This window comes from Protopterus annectens, chromosome 8.part0, assembly GCF_019279795.1.
Source record: "Protopterus annectens isolate FY-2018-M chromosome 8.part0, PAN1.0, whole genome shotgun sequence".
Lineage (NCBI taxonomy): Eukaryota > Metazoa > Chordata > Ceratodontiformes > Protopteridae > Protopterus > Protopterus annectens.
This window is the reverse complement of record NC_056741.1, coordinates 926021721-926038388: the sequence shown is the minus strand read 5'-3', so window position 1 is coordinate 926038388 and position 16668 is coordinate 926021721. Positions and strand designations below refer to the sequence as shown.

Sequence of the window (16668 nt, the reverse complement as noted above, 5' to 3'; positions counted from 1 at the left end):
CTTATCTGGTCTGAGCTAATAACTGATAACTAATAACTAGCTAGTTAATAAATAGCTAATAACTCTCTAAGACCTAGCCTAAGATCTCTAAGTTACTGTACCCTTAGTCTGCTGATCATTGCAGTTGGAGCAAGTGAAAAAGTCATCTCAAACTCAATTCAGGAGCAAGGAATTTATTCATAGCAGTCTTAATCCTTTGGACATTTGGACATCTCCATAATTCAAGAGAAAATTCTCAGTTTACGGGTTAAACATCTTTTCTGCTCAATACAAGAATGATGTAGCTTGAGTGATATTTCACCTAACTGTTGGCATACTCTTTGTACCTTCTACTGTAAGATTTCCTTAAATAATTCCTTCCCCTCAGACCTTAAAACTTTTTTGCTCAAGAATTGTGGAGAAAGCCAAACATAATTTGGAGGAGGAAATAAAGACTCAAAATCAGACACAACTTTGAAATATTACTCAAATGCTCTTAAGTTTATAGAACAACAGGATTTGCATCACCCTCTGAGTAGTAAGAAGTATAAAATGCTAATGACTGGTATTACTGACTGAATTTGTAATCCACAGTGATTTACCAGAAAATCAAAATGTTATAGGGTATTGGGCAAAAAAAAAAATATGAGGCAAAGTTCGGAACACCCTGCACAGTCAGGGACAGTTGAGAGGTATGCTTCCCTTCTTCACTTCCATCTAAGCCAACTCCTACCAATACAATTGAGCTCGTTTCCAATTGCCTAATTCCTTAAATTACCCGTGTTTAACTAAACTCAATGATATTAGTCAGTAATGAGCTTACAGGTCATATCTATCCCATGTATATGCCTTGAAGTTATTCTCTTTCTCTTTGTTGAAAATGTTCCCTTGTGTTTCACAGCATGAAAATTGCAATTTTTGAATGTAAGTAATTTAAGTCATGCTCCCACATCAATATGCAGGTTCATTAGTAAATATTAGGCATGCAGTCTAGGAGACTATTGATGAGCTTATCCCATATTCTTAGTTCTCAGTAATTCAAAGTGCTATCTGGTAAAGTGACTTGCTCAAGGTCATGCAGTAGAAAAGTAAGGACTGAGGGAGTCAAACCCTGTACCACAGGAAACAGCTGTTTAACAACTTACAGCCTTAATCCTCTGCTTCAACTGCCAGAAAAAAAATATAAACTTCAAGGGATTGGAACCCAATGCCTTCATCAGTGACATTTTACAAAATACTGCGACTTGTATATATATTATTTTGTCTTGCTCTACATGTCCAGGTCATGTTTAAAAGGGTCAAGATTAGCCCTCCTACCAAGTAAGCAAATAATAAATAAATAAATGCATGGCCCTCTGTTTATATGAATTTTGTTTAACCACTGATTTGAAAATCCACAAAAAATAATGTTACAAAATAATTTACTTGAATCTAGCCTAGTTTATGGCTGAGGAAGGTCTGAACACCAAATAATTTAACCCAGTTAATAAAAGTAAACAAAGTATACTGACATTTGCATTATTTATTATCCCTAGTCGGGAAAAAATAAGATCATGCACAACCATAATATAAAAAAAGACTACAATATTTGAATTCACAACTACATATGATAAACTTCAGGGTATCTTACCTATCTTCCTTTTTCATTTCATCTGCAAATAAAAAATTGAAGTCTGTGAGTTGTAGCATATTCAGAAAGACATACAACTTAACTTATGACAATGGAACTATGTAATGCATAAACACTCATTGTAACATGAAAGGTTTCCTATAAAGAAAATTCTTTGACCTCCATATTGTCCTTCTCTTTTAAGTTTAATCTCTCATACATCATACTCAAGATCATAATACCCTTAAATATTACTCTCTATTACGTTAAAGCCTTTCAAGTCTGTTGTGGCACAGATAATTTATAATTTTACACAACATTGCTCAAAAACCAAAAATATCTAGGTATAAATCCAAAAGCTAAAAGCAACCAATTCAAGAAAATATAAAAAAATGCAGTGGCTCTGGAACCATGAGTAGCTATATGTTTATTTACGCAAGTACAAATTTCACAGACTGAAAACTGCTTCATCTGGCATCAAGTAACACATACTACAATGACTGTTTAAATACTTAAAAACAATAATTCAGTTAAGCAATAATTCAATCAACCAATAAAATAGTTTAAAACATATATATATATATATATATATATATATATATCTAAATGTGCTCAAAAACTTTTAACCAATAAAAAATATGTGTAAAAATGCAAAAATGCTAAAATATGTATCAACTAATTTAATGGATTTTATTAAGTAGATCTTTTAAAATAGGTTTAATACTAAAGGTCTCATTTGACCCTGGTAAAGACTGGGCCTTAAAACGTAAAATACACTTAGCTTCCTCCTTTATTCTCATATTCTATTTGTCCCCTCCTTGTATGTAAGTTGGAATTACTTGTAAAATCAGAAAATTTAAATAAATGTTTTTTATCTTTATCCCAAGCATGTCTGTATAATGCATTAGTCATCTTCTGCCTTTTTATTTCAGAAACGTGACTACATATCCTATCCTTTAGCCTCTGGTTAGCTTTGCCTATATAAAAGCAGGAAATACACAACATCTATCTACTATATCATTAGTATTACAGTTACCATTTGCTTGTTTAAAGAAAGGTTTTTCAGTTACAGGATGAGTAAAAGTTTCTTCCATATATACATATTTGCAAAAAGTGCATTTATTAATTACCTTTTCCACTAACACTATATTCTGTAAGTTTTATCTGTTCCTTATAGCATAATTTATTCTTTAAAGTAGCTTCTCTACTATAACTAAATAAAGGGCCTGCTTCATAGATTTGTTTTAATTCTGGAACTTGAGAACACATAGGCCAATATTTTTGACAATATCTATAATATTTCTTTCGATCATAAGTTGGTATAAATTTACAGTTCTTACCCTTTGACCGTACATTCTTCACTCTGCCTACTTCTTCTTAATTGGAGTTAGAAAAAATAGTTGGAAGGGACGTGCGTCTGTCCCTTAGCATATTGCTATTTGTGTGTTTCACCATTCCTTTGTTATAGCCCCTACTACAAAAATCTAATTCCATTTGTTCTAATTGTCCTTTCATAGTAGTATCTTGTGTATTTAACCTACATATGTGTGCCATCTGATTTTTAACAATATTATTAAACATAGACTGAGGATGCATGCTATCCCTGGCTATGTATGTGCATTTTTTCACTGGTTTTCTATATAGTGAAGTATCCAAACCACCTGTTGTATTCTTCTTTAGTATGATGTCTAAAAAAATCTATCCATCTATAATGCACATATCTAGGCAGGCATAGTATGCATCCTCAGTTTATACTTAATAATATTGTCACATTATCAGATTCCCCCAAATGATAATTGTCCAAGGGATTTTAATTTTTTGTCCCCTAATTTTGGCAAAAAGCAGAATAAACAGATTCAATGGAATACTGGCAAACAGAAGTTTAAGAAGAAATGGCAAGGATGTTCCAAAAAAAAGTATTAAACCTCCCAAAACCGAGGACACTCCAACAAATCTGAATAACAATTCAAGAGACCTTCTGACTTCCCTATCTCACCCTGGCCCTTTTTCTCATCAAGAAAGTCTGAATCTCCATTTTTTTCTCTTTGGAAACAGATTTTTTTCAGATAAATGGGTTCTGAAAATCATTCATCAAGGCTACAAATGACAGTGGGAAGAAATTCATCCTTTCCAGGGAGTCATTCCTCACCCTACACATAAGATTCTCTAGTTTCCACTTGTTCTTCATCACATGTTGTCCCAAAGAGTGATAAAACTAGTTCCTCCTTCCCAGGTGGGAAAAGGGGGTTTATTCAAGGATGTTCCCAGTCCCACAAAGAAAGTGCTTGGAAACTAATTCTGGAGCTTTTTTTCCTAAACCCGTTTGTGACAGTGCCCAAATTCGAAATGACGATACTTCACAGCTTGTTACCTCTTCATCCTGTTTTAAGTTTCCTGGTAACAATAGACTTAAAAGATGCTTATCATCACATTCCTAGTCTTCCAGACTTCAGGCATTTCTTAAGATTTTGTGTGTCTGAATACAGTATCAGTTCTCTGCCTTACCATTTGGATTATCCACTGTAACAAGAGTATTCATAAATTCTCTAACTCTATTGGTTACTGCAGGCTACAGGGTATCCACATTTTTACATATTTATATGACTTGCTTATCTGTGCAGAGTCTTTTTCAAAATGTCAGGAATCTCTCTGTCTCTTGGGTGAGAGATCTGTTGCACGAGCTGAGACTCTTGGAGAAAATTCAATTTTTTTTCTTTACACTCTCATGTAGGATTGTGTTTCTGGGATGTCAACTAGATACATCAGTTCAGTTCAAAGAGCTTTTGTTCCACAGGAAAAAATGTATCTTTTTATTTAGATCTATTTCTAAGGTTTTCCATTCAAGCTTCAGTCACTGTGAGGGGATACATCAAGATTTTGGGTTTTATGGCATCTATGATTGTCATGACACATCTGATAAGATTCCAAATGAGAAAGATACAGTGGTATCTGAAGTCTCTCTGGTTCCAGCATCAACACCTTTTATCTTTTCAAATCCTGGTACTGGGGTTTGTCAGGAGAGAAATCACTTGGTGGAGACAACAGATATCCTTAACTCCAGGTCTCCCCTTATCTCCCCATGCTCCAAAGCAGTCAGTCACCACAGATGCTTCAGACTTTTCTTGAGAAGAAGTTTCAGGAGAAATAAAAGTCCATGTGGTGTGAGACACCAAGGACAGATGCAAGCACATAAATATCAAGCAGATGCTTGTCCTGATCAAGTTGTTCAATTCTCTGAGTCATCTTTGGTCACTGGGACCTCTTCAAGTGTTTACAGACAATACCATAGTGATGTGGTACATCAACAAGAAAGGGGGAACCATGTTGTAACCCCTTTGCAGACTAGCCATGTTAGCTTAGGATATATCTTCATAGCACAATCGTACTCTATGGGTATCCTACATTCTGGCTGAGCCAAAACTGTGTAGCAGACAAGCTGAGTAGGGCCAGGACAGACCCTTACAAATGGAAACTAGATATGGGAGTCTTCCAAGATTTGATCCATATGTGGGGAGTTCCACAAGTAAACCTCTTTGCTTCTTCTCTGAACAATCAACTGGCAAAACTCCACACAAAAAAGGCCTGGAAGCCAAATCCAAATGCCTTTTCTTTTCTTTAAGCAGAAATGTTCCTGTATACGTTTCCACTAATATCCTGGGTACTTCTGAAGCAACTGTGTTTCTTCCTTCTTTTGGAAATGACCAGGGAGAACTACCTCAAGCTTCCTCACTGTCTGGATCTACTCACACAAGAACAGGGGTGTTTGATACACCCTGACATCAGTCATCTTCAAATGACCACCTGGATCATAGACTCAATTCCTTTTTGGTCTTTTCTTTCTGAGGATGTGCAGCAGGTGCTAATGGAGGCAAGAAAGCTGCTACTAGAAAACCATACAATAACAAATGGAAAAGGTTATCCCAGTTGGTGCTGACAACACAACCACCATCCATTCAGGACTGGTTGTTCTCTGGTTTTACAATATTTGTGTGAGTTATTATCCTATGGCCTTTCTTATACATCTAATGAGGTTCATTTATTGGATATTTCAGAATGTTTGCCCATGGATCCTCCTCTTTCAAGGCAGCCACATGTTGAAAAGTTCTTGAAAGGGGCTTTGCATAAGAGGCATCTAAGTAAACCATTTGCCCCTCCTTGAGATCTTAATTTTATGTTACAGAGACTAACGCTTTCTCCATTTGAACCAGCTAATCTGGCTGACTTGAGGTTCTTTACATGGAAAACAGTTTTACTGATTGCTCTGGCCTCTGCAAAAAGGGGTATCTGAGTTGCAAGCTCTTATAGTGAGTCAACCCTACATCATTTTTCACAAGGATAGGGTTAATTTGAGAACTAATCCTTTTTATGCCTAAAGTGGTATCTGAATTTACTTCAAGTCAAGCTATCCAACTCTCATTTTTCTTTCCTGAACCTAAAATGAGGGAAAAGGGATATTCCATATGTTGGATGTCCACAGACAACTCAGGTACTGCCTTGACAGAACTAAATCTTTCAGGTCTTCAGAACAATTGTTTATTTCTTCTGATGGTAAGAAGGGACAACTTATGTTAAAACTGACTATTCCCAAATGGTTGTATAAGGCTAAATAAGGCTATTACCTTTTGTTAAGCTCACCATGACAAATCTATTCCAGGCAGGGTCGAAGCCCACTCTACAAAGACCATGGCTTTGTATGGCTTTTTGGAAAGGGTTGGATTCTAGAAGTGTTCTAGAAGTTTCTACCTGGTCCTTTGTATACACTTTTACAAAGCACTATAAATTTGATTCTTTCTCTAGGTCTAGATAATGATTCTCTAGGACCATTCTCCAGGGCTCCTGGACCCTTCTCTATAGTTAGCTATGGTAATCTACCATATAGCTCAGGCTACTGCAGCAGTTATTAATATATAGACTATAGTACGGTTGTATAAGGTGAACTTGCCATTAACAGTAGGTCTTTGAATTATCACTGCTGCAGTAGCTGCTTCTTCCCTCTATCCCCCTAGTTTTTGGTGTGTTTTTTATGCCAGGGGGTGGACATTTATATTTTATTCCAACCATGTCATTTCATGGGTCAGCCTCCCTCTCTCTACTGGACAGAAAAGTCTGCAGAATTTTGTGCCCAGGCTTGTCTTTTAGTCAGTTCAGCATGAGCTGCTTAACAGTTTTGGCTTCTGGAAGGTGCCCTGTAGCTTTGAAGATGGCAGGATATAACCCATATAACTAAGGCTGCTGCAGCAGTCATCATTCAAACATCTACTGTTATGGTATGCTCAACTTACACAGCCTACCTTTCCCTTTTACTAGGTATTATGACATATTAATGTGCCTTTTCCTTTACTTTTCAGCTTTCATTAGGGGTTGACATCCCAACTATCACATTCTGCACTTTTGGGGCATATTCTGAAATGTAATCTAATGACAGTGAATGTATGCCTGTCTTCTTTAATTATTATTGCCATTTATGAAACTAACGTTCTGCCTGTACCAAATAAGGCAGAGGACAGTCTATGAGGCTAAGATATTTTGCAGCTTTATTTTTTGAACTTCAAACATTTCTTCATTAATTATGACCTTCTTTTCTATTGAACTCCCGTTTTTGATTGGTGGTACTTTTTGAAAACTGAGCGACAATCCAAATGAACTGTGATAGTAACGCCTACAGTACAGCATACATATTTAAGTCTAAGAGCTCTTAATAATGTTTATCTAATAGTCTTAGTTTTGATTCCATCGGTCCCCACTTACTGTCTGATAACGATCAAATCATTTAACCAAACAGTGCTTCCAGACAAGGCACTGTATGAACTGCTCAGTTATAAAATGAATAGAATACAATAAAATAGAAATTAGGAGAATAAAAAGGGACAAACACTAATGATCTGTGATGTAAGCTGCTCAAATGTTATTTTTCCATTTTTGTAACATTTGTATATACAGTGCAAACCGAAACAATGTCATACATATTAACAAAATGACATGGTAGAATGATGTAGTATCAGATTTTGCCTCTTGTACCACCTTACTTTAGTGCAAACCCTAGATATTATGTTACTATTAATCTTTTTCCTTACAGTACCACTATGCAAAACAAAAGGACACAGAACACAAACAGCACCAAGTGTGCAAAACTGTAAACCCATCCCTTTACCTCGCGTGAAGTCTAACTCTAATCCATGAGCACTCATACATTCCACCTGCTATAACCTTCTCTGTATAACATTCATTCTCCTGCACACCGTTACTTGCATATACTACAGAAATGAGCATTCAGTCACCCATACATTCGGTCTTTTGGCAATCAGTCATTTGTGCATTCAGTCTTTTTTTTTTTTTTTTTTTTGCACCCAAAGTTTTTAGTAAACTTTGCATTCAATATTTTGACTTGTTTTATATACACATACATATATAAATAAATGCATACACATGCACACACATGTATATATATATATATATATATATATATATATATATATATATATACATATATATAAATATACATATACATACACACAGATATATATATATATATATATATATATATATATATATATATATATATATATATATACACACACACACACACACACACACACACACACACACACACACACACACACACACACATTATAAATATACATAATATTAATAGTCGTGTATGGACAGCACACAAACGTACATACAGAGTTGTGGTACTTACCTGCCAGTCTCCGTTGCTTGTGGATCCAACAGCCCATGAAAGAGATATTCGATACCAAAAGAAGTGCTCCTGCTGCAGCCAAGATGACAATAACATATACTGGGATTGGAAGTCCTAACAATATGTGTAGAGATAACAAAAGAAAGTAATTTAAACCTAATGGCGATTTTAAAACTTGTACCTGCAGAACTTTAAAACAGTTCTTGATCTTAATCTTCTATTCATCTCTTACTCTAATGTAATAGAAATAAATCGAGTTCCATAATAAATTAGATAATCTTTATGAACTTTTGGAATTGCATACATAAAAGGATGCCTAAGTGTCTTGACTGTCAATTTTTGTACATCCCTATGCTTCAAAAAACATTTGGGTTGTCATGAGTGTATGGCAATATGATGAAATGGTTTTGAATATCATTTCAGAAGAAGGGTATTATGGTGAGTTGCAATATAACCCATTGCAGAGATTCAAAAGTGAGTTACAAGATATTTTGGAACGTGGGGAAAGACTTGTTTTTTTGAAGCATAGGGGTGTACAAAAATTGACAGTCAAGACACCTAGGCGTCCTTTTATGTATGCAATTCCAAAAGTTCATAAAAGCATGTCTAAACCTCCAGGAAGACCTATTATTTTGGAGGTGGGTTCTTTTCTTGTGAATGTGAATTTATTTTTGGATTTTCATTTCAAGAAACAGTTAGACATGATTCCATCACATGTTAAGAATACTCAACAGGTATGCCAGGATCTGGTTAATTTAAAATGGGAAGATAATTTATTTTGGGCAACAGTAGATGTTAATGCATTATATTCTAACATCAATATTAGAGAGGGTATGGAAGCAATGGCTAAAAAGCTAGGTGAAGGACCACGTTCAACATTTCTTTTGAACCTGTTTGAATTCTGTCTTACACATAACTATTTTACATGGAAAAATAAATTATTTCTGCAAACTTGGGGTACTGCGATGGTGGCAGCTTTTGCCCCCTCGTATGCCATAGTTTATATAAGGAATTTGAAAACCAGTTTATGTTATGACAGGATTATTTTTTGAGAAATGTAATATATTATAAGAGGTACGTTGATGATTTATTATTTATATGCAAAGGTGAACAGGTAGATTTTTTGAACTTTATGGGTACTTTAAACAATAATTCACATGGTTTAAATTTTACTTGGGAAACTGGTGGGGACAGTATTTCATTTTTGGATGTCACTTTTTATGTTGATAAAACAAAAATGGTACAGCATAAGCCTTATAGGAAACCTACTGCAGTTAACAATTTTCTACATGCAACCAGTATGCATCCTTCACATCTGATTAGTTCACTGCCTTGTGGTGAATTTAAGAGAATTGTAACCAACACTTCGGAATCAAATTTAAAAGAAAAGAATTTAGAAGAGACATTCATTAGGTTATTGAACAGAGGTTATAAGGAACAGACATTGTTAAAAGCTAAAAATGAAGTTTTGAATACTGGTGAAAGAAGAGTTGGAAATGAATGTCATCCTTATAGTAGAGAATTTTGAAACATTGAGCAGCATGAAGGGATGGAAGAAAGACTGTTTTTCGTAACCAGATATTCTAATTTTTCACCTATTTTGGAAGACATAGTGAGGCAAGCTTGGGAAATACTAATTCATGACATCACTATAGGAAGTTTGTTTCCAAAACACATTACTTTTTCCTATGGTAGATATTGTAATTTAAAAGAATTATTAAATAAAAAAGGCATGAGTTCTAGACATTTTCATACCATGGGAAAAAGGGTAGGCTGATATGGTTGGGAAGATGCTCAGTATGTCATAGGGTTAAAAATTTAGATGGTACTAGGATCAATGGCAAACTATATAAGGCTAGTGAGTATTATAACTGTGACAGTTGTGGTGTGATTTATATTATAGGGTGCAACTGTGACCCTATTTTCTGGTATATTGGTCAAACCACGAAGGAAAGTGAAGGTGCGTATTATGGAGCATTTGAGTCATGTTAGATGGAAAAAACTTGAAAGTCTAGTGGCCATGAATTTTTTTTCCAAACATCAAGGGTTGGAAGACAGTTTGATTTTTAGTATTCTTGCACGTCCCATGTCTTTAAGTGGTAATTTCAAACATTAGTTGAATCAACTGGAAAGTAGGATGATTATTAACTATCACACATTATGTCCCCAAGGAATGAATTTAGAAAATAATCTTAATATTTAATATGGTTTAGCAATACTTTTATATGTTATCAAGGTAATAAAGTATATCAAATAAAATTAAAATAGAATTTATAAGAACGTGTATTAAGGTGTTAAGAATTTATATTTAAAGTAGTTAATGAATTGTGTAAATATGTAATATTTGAAATTAATTAGCATATTTTTTGGAACAAGTCTATATATATATATATATATATATATATATATATATATATATATATATATTTATATATTACTTATTGATGTATTTATATATGGGTATTGCAGCCATATTTGAATGTTAAATGTTATCATGAATGATTTTGTAGTATATGGGGACATCGGTTATATATTTATAGGTTGAATATTATTTTTTACACAGTAGTTACAGTTTGTTAAGAATAACTGAGTATGGTGAATGTAGTTAATCACATAATGATGTAATTGATATAATTAGAATGATTTAATTGATTTATTGCTGATCTTAAATGGTATATAAAGGGACATATTGTGTAGTTTAAAATGTTCCAGCAGAAGGCAAGAAGCCAAAGTACTAGAACGCTTGTAATATAAGAACTTACGTCCTGATGGTGGATTTCCTGTCTCTTATTTGTGTGGTATAAGGAGTTCTGCATTTATGTGTTTCTGAAGGATTTTCCTGTCAGTCACATGTGTGTGACAGAATCAAATGCCTTTAGGAAGTCCAGGTGGACTTTGTCTTCTGGTACTGCTCTATTAAATTCACCTGTAACCTAGTTATGATATTGGATCAGATTTCACTAGTATGGTCTGATGATGAACCCATATTGGTTGCTGTCTATATGATTATGGTCCACTAAAAACACTGATAGGCATCCCCTAAGGATTCTCTACATGATTTTTCATAGTCACTATTCGTAGTGGGGGTGCCTGGGTAGGACTACTGCAGTGCAGACTAACCTTCCTTCCTTGCCTCCTTTCCTTCAAATCATCCTTGTCAAAGAAACTGGTAGTATCTCACATGACTGTCTCTGCTGTGATTTCCTGAGCTCACCAAGAGGATCACTGGCCTCAAGCAGATTCCCTATGCAGCTCGACTGAAGAAACTACAGTTGTACTCAGTTGCATGCCTCCTACTCAGAGGTGATCTAAGGCCATGTCCAACCCAGAATTAAAGGACATGCTCCACCTAAAGAAAACCATATCCCCTCGATCCACATGCTCCAGGGATCTAAACCTCGCCACAACAATAAATAGGACATGCTGGAGGGATAGATTCCTGTCCCAGAGACTTCCCATGCTCTGGAAAAAGATTTCAATCTACATTAGGCAGAGCTCCTCACTAACCCTCTTCAAGAGAAACCTTGACGAGTGGATGGGAAACAGAAAGTTTACCCCAGGGATCACTTCAATGGCTCTGCTGGACAGAGGCACAGGGAACTAATCTAAGGGGGTGGTGAAAGCCAACACATTCCAGCTAGTCTTATAAATGCCTTCAGGCAGATAGCCTAGTACCTACCTATGAACTTATGAACCTATATTCCTCTAATAGGTGCAACAGTTGACAATGGATCAGTAAACTATGTGGGAGGAGACCAGCAAAATCATAATATATTACTTTCCAGTGGCTATCTGTACATGTAGTCCATGCCGTTTATTTTTCAGGCTGTTATCCTAAGAAAAGTGGCCAAAAGGGAACTTTTGAAAGTGCTTGAATAATTTCATGATCACTGCATCTTCCCCATTCCTTCTGTCTAACTAAGTACTCCATATTATCCTTTTTATAGTAGTTGCAAAGTATTGTTGCAGACTGTCACCTGTAACAAGCTCCATGTCTCTAATTACAAATACTATGCCTTCCCCCTATGCAGGCACTTGTGCATGTACTGTCACGTAAATGTAGTTGAATCTACCTCAGCTACATTGCAGGACTGAAGGCACCGACTTCCTAGCAATCAACATATTCAGATCAAGCAAACAAATTCTTAAGTCTGTAATGTTAAAGAAATTCAGAAATTACTGAATTCAGTATAAGGGGAGGTGCTAGTATTAACATAAATGGAAGAACACAGTTTGATTACTCTGTACAAATGAAAGTATTGTTTTATATACAAAAATGGAAGCTGCTGAAGCTGTAGTTGCCAAATAATACACTCCTTTATCAGCTTATCCTGTGAACAGTGATGTCTTTATCCATACAACATTGTCTGCTTATGAAGAATGTACTTCATATTTATTTCTCATACTCTTTTTTATGAATGACTAAAATGTCATATGCTTTATTTATAATGTAATTAAATAATACATGTATCATACCTGCTGGAAGAGGTGCAGTAGTTGGCACAGGGACAGCAGGAGGTGGTCCCTCTACATCTCGTGCTATTTTGTAGTAAAATGAAAGATATTTTCAGTTGGTAATTTAGGAAGAGTGAACAACTGCTAAATCTAACCTTTTCAGACTAAGCTATTTAAAAACAAACGACTGACTTCTTTTGTTACATTGTTTGCTCTTCTAACACAAATGAAAGAGTTAATTAAATTTCCTCAACTTAAATGAAATTTATTTCACTTATGTATGCAGTTCTACTTATATTGTCTCCGATAATAAGCCATTAAGCTGTCACTGCAGTGCAGAGCTTTGTCACTGCAAGTACTATACATAACAACTCCTTTGTTTATTTTGTAATTTAAATTAATAAAAAGAAGTTATTTATAAGTCTAAGTATAAAAAAGAATTATTAAATCAAACTATATACATTTTCAGTTAACAATAAGAGTGTCTACACTCATGAATTTGTTAGACTTTTACTGACAGTGTAAGATACAGACCTATTTATATGCTGTACTGTTCTATAAAAAAATTCTATTTACCGCATAAGTTTAGTCCATATACCTGAACTAAATTACAGCTGCTAGTACTTCAAAGTCTTACCATTAAGTAAAGGTTTACCACATATTACCTTGTTTAACCTGGCACTGTATTTTCTTTCTTTTAATGCATTTTGTAGCTATCACCTCTAAAACAAAATAACTGCTTCTAATAAATAAAAGGCATACATCCTAAAATCAACAATTTTCAATATCTCACTATGTAATGCATCTCATACCATTGTCTTTTTATGATGCAAGTATTTTAAGAACTTATGCTAAAGCAATTTTCTATTGCTGATAGGTGTGCTACTTTCTTATTAATACCAGGGACACTGATTTGTGATCCTCAAAAAAAGACACTACTTTCATGAGTTGTGTGTGTGTGTGTGTGTGTGTGTGTGTGTGTGTGTGTGTGTGTGTGTGTGTGTGTGTGTGTGTGTGTGTGTGTGTGTGTGTGTGTGCGTGCGTGTGTTTGTGTGTGTGTGTGTGTGTGTGTGTGTGTGTGTGTGTGTGTGTGTGTGTGTGTGTGTGTGTGTGTGTGTGTGAGTCCACATGCAAAAATGAAACAGATTCTTAGAACAAAATAATCAGTAAAGCAAGCTGATGGTATTATAAGCAGTAAACATGAGAAGAAATATACAGTAATGCTCTTGCCTAAAATGCTAAAGTCCATGGAAATCTTATGATTTTCTATACTCAGATGGTCAATATTTTTGATTTATTGGTATTTTACTTAAAAAAATCAATAGCCCTGAGTATTACAGTTATAAGCTTAAATGAAAGATCTATTTCCTTTGTGCATATGTTCCTCCTTTTAAAACGTTTTGGCAGCAGGCAGATATGGATAAGTACCTAGGGTTTACCTTGTTTCACTTCCTGTTTTTGTCTCGGGAAGTCTTCTGGAATTGTTTGATTTCTTGTAAGTAAAATGAGCTGTTATTCTGGTCATTTCTAAAACATTGATATTAGATATCACTTTTCCTTAATTTATATAACACTATTCCCTGGTATTGTGCAAACTTTGAGTTAGAATATTTAAGTAGTAGGGCATGTGGGGGCTGCAAGGGGGGACTTGTCTCCTCAGAAAAAAAAGTTTGCTTTAGATAGCAAGATATAGCTATCTTAAACATACCATTTTCAATATTTTGCAACATATGGGATCACAAGGAACTAGGGTTCTGCATAGCAGGCTGTCTGACAGGTCCATTGTCAACTGTTCAGAGTCTGCATCCTTGAAAGAAACCAGCATTCTGATATCATATTGTTATGAACTGCATTTCTTAAAGTCCAACCCGCATTTGACTCTATTCAGGTAGGTGGTCAGAAAGCAAGATGTCTGGCTTTAGATGAATTCTTACTGAAAAGGATACTTATCTGCTGTTTGCTGTAGATCATTGCATATAACCCTCTCCTCCTACCACCCAACACTACAACCTGTGAGAGATGCACTTACATAGCCAAACTGGAAGCAAAGCCCTCTCCACCCAAGATTGTGCTAGACAGTCAAGAGGAGAAGGTTAACACCTGCACTACACCTCAGGCAACACATAGCCCATCTAAATTCACACCACCAACACCCACACATAGCAACGTTAAATCCACATATGTGGAGGCCCTTAACAGAAACCTGCCCAAGCAACAAGGACCTCCAAAGCTGAAATGCAAACAAACACCAATCACAACCAAAGTGTCACATAGCTCACAACACCAGTGTGCCACCCAACAACAGTCCCTAAGGCAAGACAACATACCCAACACTTTAGTCATAAGTGACTCTATAGTCAGGCTTACTGATGTCCCACTCACCAGGCTGAAAAAAGGAGAAAATTACAGTCAGCTGCCTGTCGGGTGCCAGGATCCGCCACATAATGCATGCACTCAAGTCACTCCACAACAAGTACAAATATGACTCTGTCATTGTCCATGTCGGAGTGAGTGACTTGAGACATACATCTCTGGACTACATGAAAAGAGACATGGAAGAGCTCTCAGATCATGTGTCCCAGGCAGGTATGACCATAGCTCTGAGTAGCATCCTGCCTTCACCCAGAATGATACCACAGTATAAGGACAAAATTATTGACTTCAACAATTGACTAAGCTTCTGGTGTCATTCAAAGGGGATCCAGTATCTGTCTGCCTGGGATGACATGATCGACAGTCCACGATGCTTTGCCAGAGATGGTCTGCACCTGTCACCCCTGGGATTCAGGTTACTGGCTAAGGCTCTTGCCACCCCTATAGTGCCTTTTTTAGGCAAAGTTCAAAGGACAAAACCACCACCGTAACAGGTACAAAAATGCAAAATCTGAAGGTAATGCTATTCAATGCTAGAAGTCTAAACCTCAAAATGCACTCTCTCGAGGCACTCCTAAAAATGGAGATCATCAATATCTGTACAGTAACTGAGACCAGGTTTAAGGCTCCTGAGAGCACCCCTGCAATACCAGACTATAACTCTTACCACACTTTTCTGCCACCAAACCAGGACCTAAACACTAAAGGTGGAGAAGTGTCCATATTCACCAAGGATATTCACAGCACCAGGCTAGTTGCCCAATACAATGCATCTAAAATTCTCCAGGTGCAACTAACACTAGGTAAGACTACAATCCAAATTGTAGCTTGCTACAGCTTCCCCACCATGCCCCAAGATTCTCACTACACCTTTCTAAACATACTGGAAAATATTAAGATGCAGCCAAACACCCTAATACTGGGTGATTTCAACTACCCTGACATTAACTGGGAAAACTACTCATGTACAAACACCTTTGCCCAACGGTTCTTGGAATTCATAAATTCCAATGCCCTGAATCAACTAATCCTTAGTCCCACCGGGGGCTCCAATATCCTAAACCTGGTCATTACCAATATGGGAAATCGATGCTCCACACCTATGGTCACCCCCTCATTGGTCAGGTCTGACCATAAGTTAATCACCCATGACATTCACATCCCACCCCCACCCCCAAGTAAGGAAACCTCCATAAAAAACTTCTCCAAAGCCAACTTCATGCTACTCAAGTCAGAAGTTACAAACTTCATGACACCCATGCAGACGGGAACTGAAAGTTCAACTGCTGAGTCCTACACTAAGGCACTGTACGAGCACATCCACTCGTGCATGAATCGTGCCATCCCCAATAGAACCAAGACAGTCTCCTCCAAAAAAAAGGAATCCAATCTGGTGGTTTCTTGCCATAAACTAACTTTACAACAAAAGGAAGAAACTGTTGCAAAAAAGAGGAAAATCCCAGGATGCAAAAAAACTCCCTTAACAGCCTCAGTAAGAAGCTGAGATCCCCCATAAAATCCTCCAAAGCTAGTTATGAAAATAAAATTGCCA

At 36.1% G+C, this 16668-nt stretch overlaps 1 protein-coding gene across 1 annotated transcript in view; it reads right to left on the bottom strand.

Annotated features, from left to right (window-relative positions):
• The window catches only part of NPHS1 (NPHS1 adhesion molecule, nephrin), a 1231105-nt gene that overhangs the window by 132131 nt on the left and 1082306 nt on the right, over positions 1–16668 (bottom strand). Inside the window, exons 22-24 of the mRNA XM_044079328.1 lie at positions 12765–12827; positions 8289–8402; positions 1610–1631 (exon numbers count right to left, since the gene is read on the bottom strand). Coding sequence (XP_043935263.1) covers positions 1610–1631; positions 8289–8402; positions 12765–12827 — 199 coding nt within the window. The remainder of the gene's footprint in view (positions 1–1609; positions 1632–8288; positions 8403–12764; positions 12828–16668) is intronic.